The following is a 24532-nucleotide window of genomic DNA, read 5'->3' as shown; positions in this document are numbered from 1 at the left end:
AATTAAGCTCCTTTAACTCTTCTTGAAGCGCGGTGAACCACTCACGCAAACGCTTCTCCACTGACTCCAGCGCCATAATGGTACAATCCTCAGTCCTCGCCGCAGACTTCACTTTACGATGCAGCGCCTCCATCTCCTGGCTAGTCACCTCAGCTCTTCTCCGCAGGATCTTTTCCCGGTTTGCTGCAGCAGCTCCATTAGTCTCAGCTCCAGACTCCATTATTCAAATAAAATGCAACTTGTAACAATAAAAACAAGGGCGTTTTCTTGGCACTTTTAATCCTGATCACAATAATCAACCGGGATGAAATCACATCGGGGTCACCAATTTTATGCTATTAATAGTTTTTAATAGCAGCCGAATAAATGCACACGTTTCAAATCAGGTTTTCAATATTTTTATTTTGGGTTCAATTTAACCCTAATCTATGTGGCTCCAATCAACTCCAAATCACAACAAACGCAACCCAAGAGCTTCCGCAGAAGCTCTACCAAAGCTTCGCAAAGCGCAAACGCTACAAAATAACAATAAAGCGCATGCGAACTGGGAGACAAAAAAAAACTCAGAAGGATACATGCTGATAACAACAGCTGCAGCTAAGCATTTTATGATTATTTCAAAATCATTTTTTGGTGGCTGCTTGGCCCAACACCCACTTTTCTATAAAAGTTTTTTACCGGTTGAACCGGCGATAGCTTAAAGTTATGTTCCCTTAAATGTTTTTATCGCAATAATAATGAATGTATCACAATTAACCCACCAATAATAGGCAAGATTACCTTAACTGAAAAGCATTAAAGTACAATTTTTTTTGCTCCAACTTCCGATCAAATCCGTTTAAAACAAGTCATTCTTGCAGTGAAAATATACATATAAACAAAGATTTTACTGTACAACAGTGGTGCACAAATACATTCACGTATAAAACTTACGTTTGTTTACGCAGACTTCATCGTCGAGAAATTTCCTGGCACATTTTAAACATCGCTGTTGTACATAGATTGGACTTCATATAGAAATAAAAGTGTTCGTTTGGAGGGTTCCACAGAGCGATAAGTTTACAACAACGAGTCGACAACGAGTATGGAATAGCTTAGTGTGCAACAAGTTCAAAGTAAGGGTCCTACATCCACTTTTTTTTTTAAATAACATTTTAATATCGGACGTTTAATGAGGTCAGAACCTAGTGGAGTATCCTGCTTTAAAAATCCACATGACTGCGGGTTAGAATTTTACAACTTTGGAACGTGTATTTGGAACTTTGGAACAAGCCACTGTGTATGAGCAAAGATATCGGTAATATCTTCCACTATCTTCGGTTCTTAACAACATGGATGGTGGATCCGAATTTTAAGTTGACTAGGTCCCCTTCCGTTACCTTTTTTTTTAATTTTATTGCTTTATTATTTATTAATTTAATAACAAAATCATTCGAGAAAAACGTATCTATATCATTCATCAAATTATTGTTAAATTAATCAATTAACAAAAAATGAAACGAAATGTCGAGAATGTTATTTTTAAAAAATGCACGTTGAACCCAGTCCGAATTCTCTCGTTCCTCCTTTGTTGTTGGATTGCTCTGTCATATAAATAAAAACATCGCACATATGTATTTGTATCTCCTGTAATAGTTGCACTATGCGATGAGGTTTGGTGATGCAATCTCCAAGCATGGGATATCGGCATAGGATATGCTTCTTATTCTTAGAGCAACGACTGGAATGAATGCACGATTAGCATAGTGAGGGCTCTGGTACACACCAGGTTTGTCAGTCTTAGGGAGTCTGGGGTTCTGTTTAAGTTTAATATTTTTCTCCACTCTGGCAGGGCAGACTTTGTCTTTTGCAGCATGATCACAGATCATTATTACAATTAATGCACAGCCATTTGTCGCTTGTGCGCCACATGCACCAAGTCAAGTCCACATATTGCTTGTTTTATCACTGGTTTGGTGACAATAGCATGGATTCCATTAAGTAATACTCTATAGGGTCCGGATGGGCAATATAGATTCTCGACACACCAAACCTCGAGGGGCGATTGTCATAGTTAGATGGACCAATGCCCAAATTAAGTAACCTCCATGAAGGATCGCTTGCGTCCGGTACCAATATGGCTAGGAGCTTTTTAATTCATTTCCATTGTCTGCTTACGGCAATAGCTGCTGACTCACCACTCTCACTAGCAGAGTCAGTATCCAATGAGTCCTTACTTTCCGCAGCTAAAATTTCAAAAGAAGATTTAAGTAGAAGTGTTGCTCAAGATTGATGTTTATTGTATTAATCGAAATGGTGATTTTAGGCTGGGGCGGCATAACTGCGAGCAATGCAGATATATCTGCACTGCTGGCGAGGAGTTGGGAGCGTAAATCTTTTGGTTCCGCACCAGCAATATTTCTAGATTAAGAACAAAGATTAAATACGAGCAGCAAAGTACTTGATAACTTGCGTGGTAGTCTATTTCCAAAAAAGCCAAAAAATTTAAAACTCAATCAAAAGTCATAAGATCCTTAAAAATGTTGTTTCAAACTATTAAATGTTCCTAATAAAAACACTCTAACATCTTAGTAGAGAAACGATAGAGATTAATAATTTCTAACCCCTCCTCAAACTCCCAAAAAACTTAAAACCAGGTATGTAAATCCATATTATGAATTTTAATTACGGATTTGTATATTATACCCTTGCAGAGGGTATTATAATTTTGGTCAAAAGTGTGCAACGCAGTGAAGGAGACATCTCCGACCCTATAAAGTATATATATTCTTGATCAGTATCACCTCCTGAGTCGATATAAGCATGTTCGCCTGTCCGTCTGTCTGTCGGTTTCTACGCAAACTAGTCTTTCAGTTTTAGAGCTATCGAGTTATTGCACACATCCTTCTTTTCCTTGCAGGTAGTACATAAGTCGGAATGGGATCGGTCGACTATATCCTACAGCTGCCAAATAACTGAGTGATCGTAAATGCCACAACTTTGGTGTTTTTTAAGTTAGAGGGTTGGGACATAGTACAGATTCTATTTTGAACAAAATAATCTGATTTGACAAATTTCATAAGGATCGGCCGACTATATCCTATAGCTGCAATATAACTGGCATAACTTTGGTGTCTTTTAAGCTAAAATGATGGGACTTTATACGGATTCTTTTTTGGGCAATATAATTCGACCTTCCAAATTTCATAAGGATCGGCCGACTATATCCTATAGACGACTGTTGGCACCTAGTGCCAAGACCTACTACCCTATATGCACACTTAGTAATTTGATCCAAGACCTACTACCCTATATGCACACTTAGTAATTTGATCCAATCAATATGCATCAGCATGTTGCAATATACAAACCCACTAATCTATTAGCAATAAGCACAAAACAATATCCAACCTAATAAGCCAGCACTAGTAGACGGCGCCCGAAGCAGAAATCAGCATTATCAGCGGGAAGAATGACCGACTGACCGAAGCAAGCAAAAACCAGCAAGCTAAGCCGAAATGCATGTACAAGCAGTACCTGAACAAACAATCTGAGTCAGCAGACTCAGAGGTGGGTGACCCTGGCATCAACATTAGTTTTAGCACGTCCATAACATTGACCTTCCTTAGACTTAATTATGTACATTTTGCCATCTTATATAAGAATTGTTCTTCTGAAATAAAGATAGTTGCGAAATCAGAGTGAATCATCTCGTTACTCAGTGTCTGAACCACGGCACTTAAAATCAACCTACTTCGAGTGATCCTGTGTAGACCCCGCGTTACCTAACTACTTCGAGTGTTGCTCCCGTGAAACGGACCACGAGGACATCCCGCGTTACCTAGCCTACTTCGGTTGTTGCTCCCATGTAACGGACCGCCAGTAGGACCGGCCGATAAGAAATCAGCCGAACCACCATACCACCGATACTTGAGGAAAACCAGCCCAGGACTTCAAGCCCCCCACATCAACTCCAGCCTGATCACAGCAAGCGCCTGGTCAACCCGAGCAGTCCCTTGCAGAATCCAGGTAAATTTAGTCAGACTATTTACGTTCTTTGACTACGACTGCAGGACCTACCGCTACTCCCGCGAGTTCAAGTTTGACATAGTTGCCGCATAACGCTCTATGGGCGAACATTTGGTGACCCCGACGTGATCCTTTTCTAGAGGATCACAAACTGAACACAAGCCGCAACACAATTTAACTCATCAAAAAAAAAACATCATAAAATACATACATAAAAAAAAAAAGGATACATCGCAACAATGGGATCAGAATCAGACCCCGTAATCCAAATGCATTGATGAGCAAATTGAAAGCAACATAGCCATCCAAAGGTTAATAAGAAACTTCACTTAGGACTCCGCAGAGCGTAAACTCAAGGAAGGATACGTCGAGGAGAGACCCAGACAGCTCACTCACTAATGGACCCAGTTTAAAAAAAATGATTCCAAGCTCCATGAGCTAAGTCCTGAGAATGAGTATTTCACAAAGGCCAAAGCGCTAGAAGAGCTTGTGAAAAAATATGAAGTAATATTTTCGGATGGAATCCCATCAGTGTCAGGCCCGTCACAAAAGCCCCGGGAAACAGGCGAAAATCTCGAGCCAAAGGCACAATCATCACGAGGAAACGAAGGAGAAGACCTTCGATTAACATCATTAAGACGAAGATATGAAGGACGATTATACGATATGGAAGACTTTCTGTGCAACCGTACCGAAGGACGGGAAGTGTACATACACCTCAGACAACACATGAAGGAGCTATGGAAGGAAATCGTCACGGGATACCATGATCTCATCCTCCTGGAACCAGCCATAAAAAATTATGGACACACCGATGACAAATTTTAGGTTGTACGAGCAGAATACTTTTCGATTTCGAGCGAAGAATCGCAATCGGCTTCAGCATCAACACAAAAACCTGCGATCGCACCTCCGTTTGTAATACTATTATTAGAAATTCCAAAGTTTGACAGAGACTACCGACATTGCCTACGATTCTACGAAATTTGTACGGAATGCATCCACAATCAAGACTACAGCGATGCAGTAAAATTCCGTCATTTGGAGAATCATGTGACAGGTGAAGCAAAAAACCAAATCTCAACGTCAATTGGCGGAAAAACCAGTTACCAGCATGCTTGGCAACGACTAAAGAATCGATACCAAAATGAACAGCTGTTGATTAAATTCGCGATCCAAGACCTTTTCGGACACCCCAGAACAAATGGATCAGCGGACCAGCTGCGAAGCCTACATGATACCGTGCTCCGAACGATCGCCACTCTCAACGCACTCAAGGTGTCAAAAGACAACTGGGAGCCAATCTTGATACACATCATTGAGGAAAGATTGGACCCACACACGCTGTCATCTCTAGAACTAGCCGTCACCGATCCAACCAATCGACAATCTCTAAAGCAAATGTTAGAAAACCTTGAGCGTCAGGCAACCAGTCAAGTAACAATGCAGGAAAATACATCGGCTGCTCCACTTCGATCCAGTTCATCACGATTGGTGTGTTCAGCCACAGCCCTGCCTACAGATAAGCCCACCGTTCTGTCCAACCGCCCAAGTGGCAATACGTGGACCAGTCGGAACCCCTCAGCAATGCCGCACACTCCTAGATTCTGGATCACAGATTAACATAATCACCAGAAGGATGGCTGACACACTTGGACTACAATTGGAGCCATCAACCCTGAACATCGCTGCACTGGGAGGAACAACTAAAAGATCACGAAAAAAGGCTGTGGTGACCCTATCATCATTAATCACCACTGACTTCGAAAATCAAATCACATCGTTGTACTACCGGAAATAATGCCCAATCAACCATCCCACCCTATTCAAGCACCAAGAAATATCTCACCTCAGTTTCGTTATCGCTGGTATCTTATCAAAGTTGAAGATCTCACCCACATGATTCAAAATTTTTGTTTGGTTTTTTTTTTATTCTTTTATCTTTTATTTGTTGGATCTTCTCTTATTAAGAGACTAACAACAATTTTAAAAATCTTAATCTAATACATAATTAGTTTATTTTTGTAAACATCTATACTATGGGGCCTCCGATGTCAACGGGCTGGAAGGTCATTTCTTCTTAATCGGGATTGTTGACTAACTTGGTTAAGCGATCTGGCTAGAGGATTTTGGTGCGTGGAGAGTTTCCTTTTGTATTTTTCCTGGAGTTGAGAAATTTCGACTTTGACGAGAGGTATACCTAGGTCTCTATGGATATCTTCATTGCGAATATACCATGGAGCTCCTGTGATGGTTCTGAGCACTTTAGACTGTGCCCTTTGGATAACGTCTATATTGCTACTGCTTGCATTGGCCCAAAGTTCGGAGCCATACTTCCAGATAGGCTTTATGACTGAATTGTAGAGTAGTACTTTATATTCCAGTCGAAGTGGGGAACGGTGATTGATAAGCCAGTGCAGTCCTCTGGATTTATGTCTTAATTGGTCCCGTTTCGCTTCAATATGTTTTTTCCATGTAAGACGCCTGTCCAGGTGGACGCCGAGATATGTGACCTCATTCACAGAGAATGGTATTGTTTAGAGTTGGAGCGGGGCAGTTTTTTCTGTTGAGAGCAAAGGTAATATGTTTAGATTTTTCACCGTTTATCTTTATACGCCAGTCCGCCATTCACTTTTCTATTAGTGCAAGGTGAGAGGAGAGGCTTCTGGATGCTTCCAGCGGGCATTTAGATCTTTTTAGTATGGCTGTATCATCGGCAAATGACATAGTTAGACGCTGGTCTGTTGGGATATCTGCTGTATATAGAAGATATAGAGTGGGGCCGAGGACGCTTCCTTGGGGTGCGCCTGCCTTAATTTCGAACTCTTCTGTCGTAAAGTTTTTTTGTTTTACAGTGAACACTCGATTAAGCAGGTATGTTTTGAGCAGCTCATGACCGTTTTGTGGGAGTAATAGTTTTATTTTATACATACAGTAGGGAGCAAAATTGAGTACATGTTGAAAATTTGATGTTTAGGTGCTCATAACACATAAACGCGAAAGTAAATAGTAACACCTTTTTTTTCTAAGATTATATATCTTATTCATAACAAAATGGCATATTTATTTTAACCATTAAAGAAGCCGTTTACTAGATATAAATTAAAATCAGCGGGCATTTAGATCTTTTTAGTATGGCTGTATCATCGGCGAATGTTGACATAGTTAGACGCTGGTCTGTTGGGATATCTGCTGTATATAGAAGATATAGGGTGGGACCGAGGACCCGCCTTAATTTCGAACTCTTCTGTTGTAAAGTTTTTTGTTTTACAGTGAACACTCGATTAAGCAGGTATGTTTTTAGCAGCTCATGACAGTTTTGTGGGAGTAATAGTTTTATTTTATACATAAGTCCTTGCAGCCAGACTCGGTCAAATGCCTGGGATATGTCCAGAAATATAGCAGAACAGTATTCTCGCTGTTCATAGGCGGTTTGAATTTCAGATGTGATACGGTTCACCTGCTCTATGGTGCCATGCTTTTCTCGGAAGCCAAATTGATGTTCAGGGATTATATTATTCGAAGTCATATGAGGCGTGATACGGAGCAGTAGAAGTTTCTCAAAAAGCTTTGATAAGCATGAAAGTAGACTTATTGGTCTATATGAAGAGGCCAAAGCTTTATCTTTCACTGGTTATTATACATTATACATTACATTATTATAATGAATTTTTTCCATTGTTGGGGGAAGTGGCCAAGCTTTGTAATAGAGTTAAATTGAATTTTTATATAATTGATGGCGCACGCAGGAAGCTCCATAATCATTTTCGGCGCAATGAGGACATACCCTGGAGACTTATTTGGCTTGAGGTGCTCTTTGATGATCTCAGTGATTTCACTTGTTTGAAATTCTATAGCTGGGATTGGATCTGGAATTGGTAGCTCTGGAAGAATGGAAGGAGAGGCTGCTTGATTTGGAGTAAAAACTTTACAAAGGTGACTAGCGAAGACGCTTGCTTTTTCTTCATCGCTGCGCGCCCAAGATCCATCTGGCTTTCGAAGGGGCATATCTGCTTCTATAAGCGGCTTGAAGTTAGGATGGGCTTTCCATAGAGGACACCTGGTACTTTTTGGGGAAAGCTGTTCAATGTATGATTTTTGAGCAAGTTCTTCTCTGCTCCGTAGGACCTTTGTGAGCCTTCGTGTTGCTGTTTTTAGCCTTAATTGGTAGGTGCAATATTTTTTCTGGTTGTTGTATAGGTATTTCGTGGCTAAGCGATGATTTTCCTCCGTGTAGACTTGGAGCTTGGTCCCCCGTATATTGGCCTTGGTCAGTGGCATTATATGAAAATTGTTATTTCCAATTAGCTTAGCGAGACAGTTTACCATATCGCTGCAGTTTTGATCACGTATTTGGGTGGGGGCTTTTGCTTGGTTCCGGGAACTTCCGACGAATGAGAAATAGGCATTGGAAGATCGTCTACGCTCTGTTTCTGGGACTAAGAGTTACTTTCGTTCATGTTGTTGTTGTTTATGTTAGGTACTGCAGGCAAAGGGGCCGCTCTTATTTCTTTAAATGAATATGCACAAGCTGTTGGTTTAATTTGTCGTGATAGCATTTCAATTTTTGAATTTAATAAATTTTGATTTTGTGTTAGTTATTGGACACTATAAGCTCGAGACTTATGTGTGTCCAAAAGCGTCGTTTCGCGATTTCTAGAGCACACCACTTCTTTTGCTTTTTCACTGAGTTTTCTGGTATTTGCATAGCTGCTGGCGGAGCAGCACAGAAACACGTCCACTTTCTCTGACGATTGGATTAATAATTACTTAATTAATTGTTTGGTATTAACATTCGATTTTTAGTAATTAGTTTTAAGATCCACAATATTTTCTAGAGCAAGGGTACACATCGGTTCACTGAGACGGTCCAACAACAACGCACAGCCGCATTGGATTGAGTCCCTCAATAGGGGGGAGGGGGAGAATGTTGGCACCTAGTGCCAAGACCTACTTCCCTATATGCACACTTAGTAATTTGATCCAATCAATATGCATCAGCATGTTGCAATATACAAACCCACTAACCTATTAGCAATAAGCACAAAACAATATCCAACACATTGTTACTCCGTAGCGCTCGCTAGGTTGAATTGACTTTTTTTGGAAAAAGCGTTATAACTTCACCAATTTTCATTATTTTTTTCGTTTATTCAGAATTAATGAGACAACATTGATATGTGGCAAAAATGACAGAATTTTTGTAAATTGTACCGAAAAACTGGCGTCAAAATCCGAAAAACACGAATAAAAGTCGAAAACTTCAGTTTCAGGTGTAAAAATCTTGTATTTTTTGTTTAACAAAATCAAAGATATATTTTTTTTCAAAAGCTACAACATTTAACTAAATCGGTTGAAAAAAACGCGTCCCGGAATTTTTAAGCGCAAAGAAGTTCCGAAAAACGGTTTTTTAACCATAAATCAAGATTTTGAGGGTATTACAATTATTTCAAACATGGTTTTGTGATATACTCGATCCAATAAACAATTCCTACTATGTCACTTAAAAAGTTTAAAGTCACTGTTACGACCGATCCCGGCTGTTCCTACTTACATATATGCTGCCTGCAAACAAAAGAAGGATGTGTGCTATGTTTCAACTCGATATCTTTAAAACTGAGAGACTATTTTGCGTAGAAACAGGGAGGCGGACATGCTCACCTCCTGATCCTGATCATGAATATATATACTTTATTGGGTCGCAAATGTTTCTTTCACGGTGTTGCACAATTTTGACCAAAATTGAAATACCCTCTGCAAGGGTATAAAAAGCGAAGAGCAAAATAAGGTAAACTTTTAACAACTAGGCGTATATATAAATTTGATTCCTTTTAAAGAGCTTCTAGTTTTAAGATATATGTATAGCTAAATATATTACAATATTCGAATTGTTGTCTGATCCTTTGGAAAATTTAAGATCAGACTCGTTTCTTGGTATAAATTTCCCACTATCAAAAACATATATGTGACATACATAGTTAACTAATTTTTTAAAATATTTGTATGTGTTTAAATTTTTTTACTTTATTATTCAGATAATCAGGGTGATCTATCAGCATCGGGATCTTATTGGCAACAGCATGTGACTCCTTCCAGCGGAACGACAGCTTATGAATCACCATTTTATTCGGCTACACATGGTCTTGTGCAGACCCATCCGTCTCTAGGCACTAGCCACTCAGGACCAGTTCCTTTAAATAATAACAATCTGGGAAGTGGAGTGCCTCTTGCTGGAGCAACTAATAGTAAGCCTTCCTTAACCGCAGGAAGCGGATATTTGAACTCTCGGGGAAGCTTGCCAAGTTCCGCGCGCTATCCGTCTCATAAAATTACAGGAACTGTGGTTGAGCCAAATCCAAAGTCTCCGTTCCGACACTTGGATTTCTCTACAAGTGCTACAGCTGAATTGCGCCGAAATCCTTCTTTATCTGCTCCAGATGAATGCGCACGAGCTTGTCGTGAGGGAGAACCTCCTAGAATTTGTTATTATCACTTTACTTTGGAGTATTATACCGTTTTGGGAGCGTAAGTACATTAACAAGAACACATAATTTTAAAATATATGTATAAAAAAAACCTTCGATATGTACCTGACACCCTTGTTGCGCTACAAGCTTTTTAGCAGCGCGCAGCTTCTTAGGTCCAAATGATTCAATCAATCAATTGTAACTTCAATAATCGTCTTAAATTATTCGGGGTGCGGCAGCGAGGCACGGGGTGGGGTGGGTGCGGGTCTAATCGACTCGTTGTGATCATGGGAACTGCTAAAAGCTTCCCGGTATGTAAATCGGTATAGCATTGTCCAAACAGAACGCCAACGAACAGAACGAGGCAGTTACAAAAAAAACTTTCAGCACATATGAGCAAGACTGGTGCACATGTGGCAACAATGCAATATGAACTGACCAGAAGAGATTAATAGGCTTTGCCGCAGCGCATAATATGGTAGTTCGTAGTACTGGGTTTCGTCATTTGGACATACACAAGGCATCATGGCTCTCTCCTGATCGACTGACCAGAAATCAGATCGATCATGTTGTGATCGATGCAAGGCATGCATCTAACGTACTCGACGTGCGATCCTGTCGGGGTCCCAACATCGACTCCGACCATTATCTTGTTGCAGCTAAGATTCGCACACGGCTATGTGTTGCGAAGGTTGCACGTCGAGGACTGTTGAGAAAGCTGGACATCGGGAAGCTGCAATCACAACGGACAAGGGAGGCATTCTCCACTCAAGTCACAGGCCTACTGAGCCGAGCAACTCCAACACCTGAAGACATCAGCAATATGTGGGCACTCATATCCCACTCCCTGCGAACTTCTGCAGAAGAGGTCGTCGGATTCCAACGTACCCCAAAGAGGAATCCATGGTACGACCAGGAGTGTCGCGACGCAACAGCTGCAAAAGACGCCGCCTACGGAAGAACACTGCAAGCTGGGGCCACAAGGGCTGTTGTCGAGGTCTACAGGTCAAGGAGGAGAGATGAGAAACGCCTCTTCAGACGCAAGAAGAGAGAACAGGAGAGGCGTGAGTGTGAGAGCATTGAGAGCAGCAGAGACCGGAATGAAGCTCGTAACTTCTACCAGAGGGTTAAGCGTCTGACCCAAGGTTTTAAGACTGGAGGAGTTGCGTGCAAGGACGATGACGGAAACCTAATCACAGATGCAGAGATTGTGCTGAGGTTATGGAGGGATCACTTCTCAAGTCTATTAGCTGGCTCTGGCCATGATGACTATGGAGAGTATGATCCACAAACCCCAATCTATGGTACTGATGTGGACGTACCGACCCCAAGCCATGCCGAAGTCAAGGATGCAATCCAACGACTTAAAAACAATAAATCCGCAGGTGCTGACGGCCTGCCGGCTGAATTGTTTAAGGCTGCTGGTGATATGTTGGTAGGGAGCATGCACAAACTAATCAGCAAGATATGGCTTACGGAGAGCATGCCCGACGATTGGAACCACAGCATGATCTGTCCTATCCTGAAGAAGGGTGATGCCACATTGCGCACCAATTACCGTGGCATTAGTCTTCTTCCAGTCGCATACAAGGTCCTTACGAGCGTACTGTGTGAAAACCTGAAACCCCATGCCGAAGCACTGATTGGACCTTATCAGTGCGGGTTCAGGCCTGGCAAATCCACTATTGACCAGATTTTCACCTTGCGCCAAATCCTGGAGAAGTCCTGCGAAAATCAGATCGACACATATCACCTCTTCGTCGATTACAAGGCAGCATTCGATAGTCCCCGGCGAGATCGCCTATATGCCGCCATGTCTGAGCTTGGTATACCAGCAAAGCTAATACGGCTTTGCATGATGACATTGAGCAACACCATCAGCTCTGTCAGGGTAGGAAATGACCAATCTGAAACCTTTTATACCAAGTGTGGTCTCAGACAAGGCGACTCGCTGTCTTGTATGCTCTTCAACATTCTAATGGAGAGTATTATAAGGAAGGCTGGTGTGCATCGGACGGGCACTATTCTAACAAACAGATGTGTCCAACTCCTTGGCTACGCTGATGATATTGATATCATTGGCCGAACCAAGCGTGATGTTACAGCAGCCTTCGGGGCTATCGAAAAAGAGTCAGCTAAAGTAGGACTGGCAGTTAACATGGATAAGACAAAGTTTATGGTGTGCTCTAGCAGGGAATCGCGGCGTCTTGATTCCCAGCTATCTGCAGGAAGCCATAGCTTTGAGTCCGTGAAGGAATTCATTTACCTTGGATCTGCAATATCTAGCACAAATGATGTCAGCCTGGAGATTAAGCGGAGAATCACACTTGCCAACAGGTGCTACTTTGGGCTCAGTAGGCACTTTAACAGTAGAGCTCTCTCTCGACCGACAAAAATAACACTCTACAGGACGCTCATTCTTCCAGTACTCTTATATGGTGCGGAGTGCTGGACAGTGGTGCAATCCGATGCAGCTGCTCTTGGAGTGTTCGAGAGAAAGATTCTCCGCAAAATCTTTGGTCCAATCTGCGTTGGCGATGCTTATCGCACCAGATGGAACCACGAGCTGTATGAGCTGTACGGGGATGTTGATATAGTAAGCCGAGTCAAAATTCAAAGACTCCGCTGGCTGGGTCACATCGCCCGTATGGAAGAAGACGCTCCGGCTCGTAAGGTATTTGATGCGGTAATCGTCGGAAAACGGAGGAGAGGACGACCCCGGATACGTTGGCAGGACCAGGTGATGGAAGCCCTGTCTACATCTGGTGTTACCAACTGGCGAGCGCGGGCCCAGGACAGGAAAGCGTGGAGGCAGATTGTGCAACAGGCTGTGACCCGATAGGGTTGTGATGGCCATTTATTATTATTAGAAGAGAAAATACGAGAATGTGATAAGATAGCTTTTAGACCGATGATCTTCCTGAGACCCGCTGCCCGCTAGAACAATAGTTATTACAAAATATAATAATAATATGAGGCAAATATGCTTCCACCGCAGGTCCAAACAACACTATTTCTAATATTTCGCCGTCGAAGTAACAATTTCTTTTAAATAATTCCATGTTAGTTTAGTTTTTTTCATTTTAAACATTTCCCCTGACTTTTTTTAATGAACTATTTTTGATATTTTTTAAAACGAAATTTTTTTTTTTTTTTTTATTAATTAGTGCATGCCAGGTATGTACACCAAACGCAACAAATACAGTATGGAGCCATTGCCAGTGTGTTTTAGCTGATGGTGTAGAGCGCGGAATTCTTACTGCCAACCGTATGATACCAGGACCAAGTATCCAGGTGTGTGAGAATGATAAGGTTGTTATTGATGTAGAGAACCATATGGAGGGAATGGAGGTGACTATTCACTGGCATGGAATATGGCAACGAGGTTCTCAATACTATGATGGGGTACCTTTTGTCACACAATGCCCAATTCAGCAGGGAAACACTTTTCGCTATCAATGGACTGGAAATGCTGGAACGCACTTTTGGCATGCGCATACTGGTCTTCAAAAATTAGATGGCCTCTACGGAAGCGTTGTCGTTCGCCAACCTCCATCAAGAGACCCAAACTCTCACTTATACGATTTTGATTTGACTACCCATATTATGTTGATCAGTGACTGGTTACACGAAGATGCGGCGGAACGGTATCCTGGGCGCCTAGCGGTAAATACAGGTCAAGACCCAGAATCAATGCTGATTAATGGTAAAGGCCAATTTCGTGATCCAAATACGGGATTTATGACAAACACACCTTTGGAAATTTTTACTATAACTCCTGGCCGGCGTTACCGATTTCGTATGATAAACGCATTTGCTTCAGTCTGTCCGGCTCAAGTGACTATTGAAGGGCATGGAATGACGGTTATTGCAACTGATGGTGAACCTGTACAGCCAGTTGATGTAAATACGATAATTTCATTCTCGGGTAAGTTATTTTAAAAATTAGATCTTATTTATATTAGTAAGTAATTAATAATAAGTAAAAGTAAAATGTAAAATAATTAGTATTAGTTCCCAATAAACCCGATTAGTTTAGTTTGGAATAACATTTTATAAAATGTTACCCTTTTCCAGTAGAGTCCAGTAAAGTCAAAAATTTTCAGTGACAACTAAGAGGTCATTACATCCATCGGCTCGATTTCAAGCAACTCGAAAACAGTCTCCGACTGTAGAACGCCTCTATACGAGAAGGTCAGTCAATATGACATCAGCCTCATCTGGATCCCAGGTTTTAAGGGCATATCAGGCCCCTCTGCATAACCGACGAACCACCGCTCCAATCTACCAGTCCCGGTGTACCGAAAGCCACATACAAACTACATTTCAAAGAAATTTTCGATTGAAAGAACCAACTCAGCTGAGATTCCGTCTCAAATTGCCGGTTTAACCGCCAACTCTGGCCTCTTGTCTTGAAGAAAAGAACATCCCAGCTTTTAAGGATGAACAGGACCCGCATTAGCACGGCAATCAGAGTCATCATTGGGTATTGGCTTGTGGGAACACATGATAGGCAAATAAATCACCCCACAACGACTAGTGACGCAGCTGCAAAGACGCGGATGAGGAGGAAACAGTAGAACATCACATCTAGAAATTAAATCGAGAAATCGATATCTCCGACGTGGTATCTTAGATCTTAACAGGATACAAAAATACATCCATCCAAGTTCAGGGTGGTTGAACGGCTGGTGTAGGAGTTTTCTTGAACACGGGAAGGGAAGATGCACAAAGAGGGTACGGACAGAACACGGTCTATGAGCGTCGGATTCAACTAACCCTTTTCCATCAAAAATGATAGCTTCTGAAAAAAAGCCCAGAAAGTGCTTATGATAACATTATTTAAACAATAATATAAAAATCTTATGCTGTGAAATATTTATTTTTTTCTATTATGAATGCAAATAAAACACAGGGATTCATAGGTTTTTGTTAAATTTTCGCATGACCACGATTAAAATCTTTATAACAACACACTATTGTTGCAAGACGGTTAAAGTTGATCTTTTATATGTAAGCTACAAATGTAGGCTATGCTCTTAAATACTAAGACATAAATTCTAACCCAAAGTAATGCGTATTTATTGTAGGAGAACGTTACGATTTTGTTATTTCCGCGGATCAGCCGGTTGGTGCTTATTGGATACAGTTGAGAGGTCTTGGAGAGTGTGGAATTCGGCGAGCTCAACAACTAGGTATCCTACGATATGCAAGGGGTCCATATCAACCATCTTCCCAACCTCCAACGTATGATGTTGGAATTCCACAAGGTGTGGTAAGTATCGTAAAATTAGATTCAAGAAATTGTTTCGTTATTTAACCAACCGGCCCAGCATTTATTTGTCGTTTAAATTTGATATTGAACTTTTTTTTTATTTATTTTTATAAAATATAATAATAATAAATCACCAAAATTGGATTATTTTTCTGCTTGGTAATTTCTTCAAATTATCATGATTTTATCTTAATACATATTCTAACGGAATTATCCTAAACTAGGTCTCAGAGTATGCAGGTACGTTCCACCAAATTTATTATTCAAGTGCTTTGGTCTTTATGATAGAAATGACTATTCAGCCTAATATTCGACGATATTCTCGCTGCTGCGCCGTAACCTTGCTCCTACTGCGTCTGCCGCCACTCGTATCCGCCGTCAGCGCCATGCCCTTACGTCGATTAACAGTCACAGTATCAGACTAGTCGTCTCTATCTCCTTGGTGCCTGAGAGCCGCCCATTTATGTCTTTTCATCGACACTACTCTCGGACTCCGCTGCTAAGTCGGCAGCAACACCGAGGTTTAAAGTCGATTTCCTCTTTTCTTCTTCTCAGACCAACGCTCGCTAATGCGCCCTTTTCCTATAGCCTGTCCCTAATCCGAGTTGGACGCCAAGACCCGGCGTACGCCGGACGGGATTTACACTTTTCCCACACAATCCCAAATTTTAATGATACAAAAAGTCTGCTTTAATTGCCTCTTTTATCGCACTTAAAAGTTAGTTTTAAGTTGCTTTAATATTTCTATCTTTTTGGATACAACAAAAGGACATACTCATTGTATGATAATTATTTTCTGTGAACAAATAATTAATTTCTAATAATAAGAGGGGCCCCCTAAGTTGGAGGAAAGGTAAACGCATGTTTATAAAAACATTTGTGATGTATAATTAAAAAACATAGGAAATAGTCGAAAAATCGCGGCCATCCCGACTTTTATATGCGTGCAAAGGGTAGAAGGATATTGGCAAAGTTTGTAGTTGATATTTTTAAAGCTGAGAGACTAGATACAGACAGGCAATAAGCATGTCCGTCGATCAGGAGGTGATGGATGCTGTTCTTTACTGCATACTTTTGGCCAAATATAGTATTATAATAGCATTATAATACCCAAAATTATATATAAAAATACACTCTGATTAAACTGAGACGGTAAACTGATTCTGAGAAGGGCAAAATTTTATAAAACATTGAAATTTAAGGGTAATTTTCATCCCCAAGGGTATTAAAACGTCAGGGAATAATGTCGAATACAGAAGAGGGCCGGCAGAATTGGTACGGCTACTTTTTTAGGGGATGTTCAGAAATTAGGAAAGAACTTTTTTTGAAAATGTTTGACGCTCCTCCAATATTATTAAAATGTTACAAAACAAGAAAGGAAAAGTAACTTCGGGCGGAGCCGAAGTTGATATACCCATGCAGTTAAGGTTGTGCCATTTCCGCTCGTTCAGTCATATGGCGGCTATAGGATGTAGTCGGCCGATCCTGATGAAATTTGGCAGAACAAATAAGATCGCCCAAAATGGAATCCGTAGAAAGTCCCATTATTCTAGCTTAAAAGACACCAAAAGTTATGCCAATTCCGATCGTTCAATTATATGGCTGCTATAGAAAATATCTGTACCAAGTCCCATCTTTCTAACTTAAAAAACAACAAAGTTATGCCAATTCCTATCATTCTATCACAGCTATAGGACATAGTCGGCCGATCCTTATGAAATTTTGTACATAATATATTTTGGCCAAATATACCATGTGTGGATCCAAACCCTTTAACTTAAAAAACACCGTAAAAGTTATGGCATTTCCGATCAATCAGTTATATGGCAGCTATAAAAGAGCTTTTTGCAAACAAAAGAAGGATGTGTGCAAAGTTTCAACTCGATAGCTCTAAAACTGAGAGAGTAGTTTGCGTAGAAAAAGCAGAAAGACAGACAGGCAGAAGGACAGACGGACACGGAGCTCCACAGCTGATGAGAGTGGGATGAAAAGAATTTCAGTATTGTAGGAAAAGAATTAGGCGCCGCTGTTAAAGGTTATGCACTTATGACGGCGTGTTTTTATTTGCACAAATGCAAATCATGTTAATGAAGTTGTGTGGTCAAAGTAAAAAGACAACAAATGAGTATAAATTATCTACTACATATGCTAAAGAAATTGTCATTTCATTTGAACGATTAATAATGTTGTAAGCCAAAGCAGGCATGAAAGTTTATTGTATTATTTTTGAAAATATCGCTAAATTATATTAAGCAGTTTTCAAGCGGAAGCTGTTTCTTTGGCATTTATGTATGTATATAAAAAATTATTTAAATGAAGCATTTTTCTTAAATAGTAAAAAAAATATTATATTATTACTATTATATGTATTATTATATATATTATTATTATTATATTCAAAAAATCTGAAAATTTTAATGTGGACATTAATTTCTTCCTTTTTAATGCCTCAAACATGTAAAATACCACCACTTTTATAAAAACCTCATAATCGTGGAAAATTGCACTTGTAAATAAAAAAATGCAATGTAAATTTGCCTTCTGTCCAATACATACTATAATAAACTATAAAAAAAGGTTATGAATCCTTTGGACGCACAATGCAACCGTCAAAGAAACGATGCCATTTGCGTAAGTCAGCTGAAGAATTCTCTTGAAATAGATCGCGGAATACTGGCAGAAAAGCCAGATGTAAAGATTTTTCTACCATTTCGCTTTTTTGTTTACCGTGCCGAGGATCTTTTTCAACCAAACACCTATAATCGATTTTTAGGTATGTAATAATCCGCAGTTAAAACTAGTAAACTTATATTAATATACTTAAGTATATTTTAGTTGCACCTACCGGAGACCACGTGATTTCTCTAATCGACGAAATTTCTTATCTGTCGGCGCCCGCACCGCTAACCTCGCAATATAACGATATTAACCCAGAACAATTTTGTAATGGGGACAATCGTCCGGCTGATTGTGGACCAAATTGCATGTGTACTCATAAGATTGACATACCACTGAATGCAATTGTAGAAGTGGTTTTAGTAGACGAAGGTAACTCCATTAATAACCCAAAATACATATCTCTTTTATTGATTGATTACAATATTTTTAATTATAAATACATGTTTTAATTTATCGCACTCAAATTAATAAAACTTGATTGTTTCTAACAAGTATTAAAAACAAAATAGACCATTTACAATTTTTTTGTATAGTTTTTTAAAGTGTTAATTAATTATATAAAATGTCCAGATCTAGGTCCTGAATTTAGCATAACTTGGTTCATTAAATAACCTCAATAATCTCAGTATGTAATATTTATAGTGCAACTAGTCCGAAGTAAATTACCTTTTAATTATTTTTTGATAAGAAAAAATTGCGAGCTCTTCAAAATAAAATTAATTTGGTTCTATTCGACTGAGAAATTAATATGTCTCATTTTTGTCAGTATTATAATAATAATCTGTAATTATTTTATTTAGTTCAACAGCCCAACTTGTCTCATCCATTCCACTTACATGGATATGGATTTAGTGTTATCGGCATCGGACGATCCCCGGACTCCACTGTTAAGAAAATAAATTTAAAGCACGCTCTTGATCTAGACAGAAGAGGACTGTTGCATCGACAGTACAATTTGCCACCGACCAAGGATACAATTGCTGTGCCAAACAACGGATACGTTGTTTTGCGATTTAGGGCTGATAATCCTGGTAATAATCAATTTTCTATTTTTTTAATTTCTATATTTTAATTTTCTATATTTTTCACAGGATTCTGGCTCTTCCATTGTCATTTTCTATTTCATATTGTCATAGGTATGAATTTAATTTTGCAGGTCGGCACAAATGCTGATTTGCCGCCCGTGCCACCTGGATTTCCAACGTGTGGCGATCATACTCCGCCAATACCCATTAATTGAAAAGCAGTATGTTACGCCTTCAACTTCATGCTGACCAAAACTAATCACTAAAATATTGGCAACAAAATATGACATTTGTATGATAATTAAAACCCTGCACAATATATATTTTCTTTTGTATAAATATAAAATCACAGAATCCTTTTAAGGCATGGCTGCCGTCCAAGCACACCTTTAAATAATGCTTTCTTTTTAACGCCAAGGTGCCTAGCACAAAATATATGTTTGTATATATTTGTATATTTGTAAAAACAGCCAGTACAATACATTAATTTATTTTATTAAAATTGCATTTATTTTGTATTTTTCTTCTGTTTTGAGCCCCAAACTGGAGTTTTTAATAATAGTGTAGCAGCCATTTAATACATAGCATACATGGAAACATATGTATGGATGTGTGTATGTAAACTTACATATATGTACATATGTATATTTGCATTTTTGTAAAAGTGATTTTTTTTGTTTCAAATTTCGATTACGTCAATCAATTATAAAAAAATGTCAACGATGTAATAAAAACTTAGATAAAATCTTGTAATGCAATTAGTTTAAAACTAATATAAAAAAATTGTATTTTCTCGGTTGGTTGTGTTTGATTCCGTGTGATAACGTCTCGGTTTTATATTCATCCGAGAAATTTTCTTATATTAATTAATATTATAATTAATAATAATATTAATAATATTAATATTATATTGCGACTATAAATACTGACGTTTATCTAAGATTTATAAGCAGGGCCGTTGAGAGGGGTGGTTAGCCGGGTAATTTTCCCGGGGCCCGCAATGGACAGGGGCCCGGCAGCGGGGTCTAATGACCGGGGCGTCAGCGGGACGAAAACGAAAAAGGGCCCGTGAGGAATCCATGCCCCGGGGCCCGACATGGCTTCTCGACGGCCCTGTTTATAAGAACCATTGTTAATTGTTTGAACATAAAAAATTGAACACCCTGTGTATAACCTGTGTAAAAAAAATTACCGCTTTTAGATCAGCATATACATTTTTTGCAAAAAGATACATTACCAGGTCTATGCATATGAAACTGAATACAACTTTGGAGATTTATTAAAAAAAAAAAATGGTGACAATTTCAATCTTCAAAGTATGCCCCTTCAGAAGTCACAAATTACACATGCCGCAAATTACAAATTACTCATTTACCTGCTCTAAAACTGTTTCTATATTCAAAAAAAATCTATTGCAGGTTCAGCTTGTTTAGTAAAGCTTTACAGAAATTGTAGATAGCCATGACTTTTCGAAAATATGAGATTAAAAACTCCAATTTAATTGACGAAAATATTGTTTAACCACCTATAATAAATTCAATAATATTATTTTGAGTCCTATGTTTGTTCTGGACTTTGGTTCAGGGGAGCTTAAAGGTTATGGAGCAGGTAAAATTATTCGTGGAGATTTTTTGCTGTTGGCCGCCTGTGTTATTAATTCCTCGCCAAAAGAATTTCTTTTCCTTGGACCCAAACGAGTCCTCTAGTTAATCCTTAAGGTCCTCATAGGAATTGAAGCGCTGGTCGGCTAATCCATGTCCCAAACTGGCGAACAAATGGTAATTTGATGGAGCCAAATCAGGTGAATAAGCCGCATGGGGTAAGGACTCCCAGTTAAACGTGGCTACCAATTCCTTGGAGCCTCTTGCCCGGTGTGATGGCGCGTTGTCGTCCAGAAGAATGCCTTTTTTGCGTATCCTAGGCGTTTTTGGAGCAGAGAATCTTTGCTGAATTGTTGCTGGTAGCGTTCGCCATGGTTTCACGCGGTTTTTGGAGCTCATACCAAACGATTCCGGCCTGATCCCAGAAAACGCACAGCTATATAGGCTTTGCGGCCGAAATGGTTTGGGCAAGATTGGGATTGGGCCGGCTGACCTGGGATAACATACGATTTTTATCGTTTGGGGTTTTGAAAATACAGTGACAACGCAATGCAAACAACAACTTCCTTTTGTACCGTTCCAAGAGAATTGCAACGATGTCCGCGAATCGTGGTTTGTGGGTATAAAACTCAACATTTTCAATATTAGAAATTGGTATTGGAAAAAAATTTGCAAATAACGTTTGAGCAGTGTTTCCAGATATCAAAAGATGCTACTAAAATTGTTACCAAAAATTTATCGATCGCTTTTGTTACCCACAATTAACAATGAACTAAAACGCAGTTTCATATGCATAGACCTGGTAGCATACCTTGTAATATATACATACATACATACACACACGTACATATATGAGTAAGTAAAAACGCGATTCATACATAAAAGTCAATGAAGTGAAATGGAAATTAAAAAAGGTACAAACAGGTTAATGTCGATGTACATAAATATTGATAATTCTCTAAAACGGAAAGGTAATGTTATTCACAAATTTGTTTTTGCGGTTTATCTGAACTCCTATTGTAATCGCTTTTTAAAGAAAAGAGAAAAGAAAATATTATTAACATGAAAAATGAATATTATACTTCTTAATAAAATTTGCAATTTTGTTCATAAAAGAATGTCATTTTCACCTTTAGTTTGGGCTAAGTCCAGATAATAAAAAAAATAATAATAAATTTAAGAAACTATAGATTCGGCCAATCGATTTAAAAACTCAAAGCTAAAAAAATCGAACGTCAAACTGAGCCAAATTAAATAAAAGCTATTTAGTTTATTACTAAATTGTAAAGTACCCGTTTGGGCTGGGTGAGCTCTGTTTAGAAATTGAATACAATTAATGAATTCAAATTAAACACTCCATTGTTCCATGGTCTTGACGTCACACTTTTAGGCTGTCATTTGTCAGAGGCCAGAAACAGAGTTCAATTTAGTCAATTTTGGCCTTGTAAGCCAAGTAATAAGCTATAGCCCGAATCGGTTCGGATTTCCCTAGGTAAATTTCCGCTTAGTGAAAGCACCGGGCCAATAACACGGTGCGACAGTGAAAAAACACTTGTGAAACGAGATAGTGTAGGTTGTTAATCTGGTCGAAGAGAACTCATAAATATTTTTTTATATTTTTGGAACCCTCCAATTTTTATTTATTTATATTTATTTATATTTTTTTTTCAAAAGCTACAAAATTTAACTATTGAAAAACAGCAAAAATGTTGAAATCGGTTGAAAAAAACGCGTTTAGGAATTTTTAAGCGCAAAAAAGTCCCGAAAAACGGGTTTTTTTAAATAAATAAAAATTGGAGGGTTCCAAAAATATTTTTTTTTTTTTTATTAAACTTTGCTTTTATTTATTGGATCTTCTCTTAATTTTGAGACTAACAATAAGTTTTCAAATCTTAACATTAACATTTAACTAACAGTAGACTAAGACTGCATTCTGGTTGCACGTTCCTCAAGACGGTCGCTGGGTGGGTAGGTCATTCCGACGAAGTCGTGATTGGTTACTCAACCTTGTTAGACCTCTCGCCAGGTGGTTAGGGTGCGACAATAGCTTGCTAAAGTACTTTTCCTTCTGTTCTGCGATCACATCTTTGACTGGAAGAATGTTTAAGTCGCGATGTATGTTTTCGTTGCGAACGTACCAAGGTGCCCCGGTGATTGTTCTCAAGATCTTCGACTGAGCTCGCTGGACTATGTCAATATTGCTATTGCTGGCATTCCCCCATAACTGGGAGCCGTACATCCATATAGGTTTAAGTACCGAGTTATACAGCAGGACTTTATATTCAAGGCAAAGGGGAGACCGAGCGTTGATAAGCCAATGAAGGCTGCTGGCTTTTAGCTTTAGGTGGGTTCTTTTAGCTTCTATGTGCCGACGCCATGTGAGTCTTCTATCGAGGTGTACTCCTAGATATGTTACCTCGTTTGCTTGCGGGAGTAGGGTGTTGTTTAGCGTAAGGGGCGGGCAGTTTTGCCTATTCAAGGTGAACGTAACGTGCTTGCATTTTTGTTCGTTTACTTTAATTCGCCAGTCTGATAGCCATTTTTCAACATCCACCAGATGAAGAGCTAGCTGCGCAGTTGCTTGCATCGGGCATTTTGAGCGGCTAAGAATAGCTGTATCATCAGCAAACGTAGATGTTGTTAATCGTGTGCTTGTCGGGATGTCTGCTGTGTAGAGAACATATAATGTTGGTCCGAGTACGCTTCCTTGAGGAACTCCAGCTCCAACAGTGAATTCGTCAGATATATCAGTGTTGCACCTCACAGCAAATTTTCTGTCGTAGAGGTAAGACTCTAAAAGCTTGTGGGTATTACAAGGGAGCATTGTCTTGATTTTGTACATTAGACCTTCTAGCCAGACCCTATCAAATGCTTGAGAGACATCTAGAAATATTGCGGTACAGTACTCGCGTTTTTCGAATGCATTCCGAATTTCTGCTGTTATCCGGTTGACCTGCTCAATTGTACCGTGCTTTTCACGAAACCCAAACTGATGTGACGGGATTCCTTCCTGGATCCTTAGGTATGTGTTTATTCGAGTCAGAATGCATTTCTCAAAGAGTTTAGATAAGCATGAAAGTAGGCTTATAGGTCTATACGACGTGGGAATTGTGTGGTCTTTTCCCGGCTTTGCTATCATTATTATAATTGACTTTTTCCATCTCGCTGGAAAGTGGCCAAGTTTTGCGATGGCATTGAAGAGCTGGGTGATAGTGCAGACGGCGCAATATGGAAGCTCAATGATCATTTTGGGAGTTATGAGGTCGCAGCCTGGTGATTTTTTCGGATTTAGTTGGTTTTTGATGATATTAGCGATTTCGTTTGGGCGAAACTCGATTGGTTCATGTTGAAGCTGAGGCTCATATGGTAAAGTCGGCAGAGTAAAGGCACTAGTGGCCGGATTTGGTTGGAAGATATTTTTAAGGTGATTGGCAAACGTGCTGGCTCTGTCTGCATCGCTGCGCGCCCAGCCGCCTG

The 24532-nt window shown here is 39.5% G+C and overlaps 1 protein-coding gene across 3 annotated transcripts in view; it reads left to right on the top strand.

Moving 5' to 3' along the window:
• LOC6504183 (laccase-5) overlaps positions 1–24532 on the top strand; it is a 44601-nt gene that overhangs the window by 6607 nt on the left and 13462 nt on the right. For 2 of the 3 annotated variants that reach the window (XM_032455602.2, XM_032455603.2), the window contains exons 2-4: positions 10044–10533; positions 13643–14403; positions 15566–15750. In XM_032455602.2, the coding sequence (XP_032311493.1) occupies positions 10044–10533; positions 13643–14403; positions 15566–15750 (1436 nt within the window). Of the gene's footprint in view, positions 1–10043; positions 10534–13642; positions 14404–15565; positions 15751–18327; positions 18524–18585; positions 18799–19229; positions 19461–19520; positions 19962–24532 lie in introns of those variants that run through there. The other variant, XM_001967376.4, reaches the window with a different exon arrangement.

Source organism: Drosophila ananassae, chromosome 3L, assembly GCF_017639315.1.
Source record: "Drosophila ananassae strain 14024-0371.13 chromosome 3L, ASM1763931v2, whole genome shotgun sequence".
NCBI lineage: Eukaryota > Metazoa > Arthropoda > Insecta > Diptera > Drosophilidae > Drosophila > Drosophila ananassae.
This window is presented reverse-complemented; position numbering and strand designations above follow the sequence as displayed.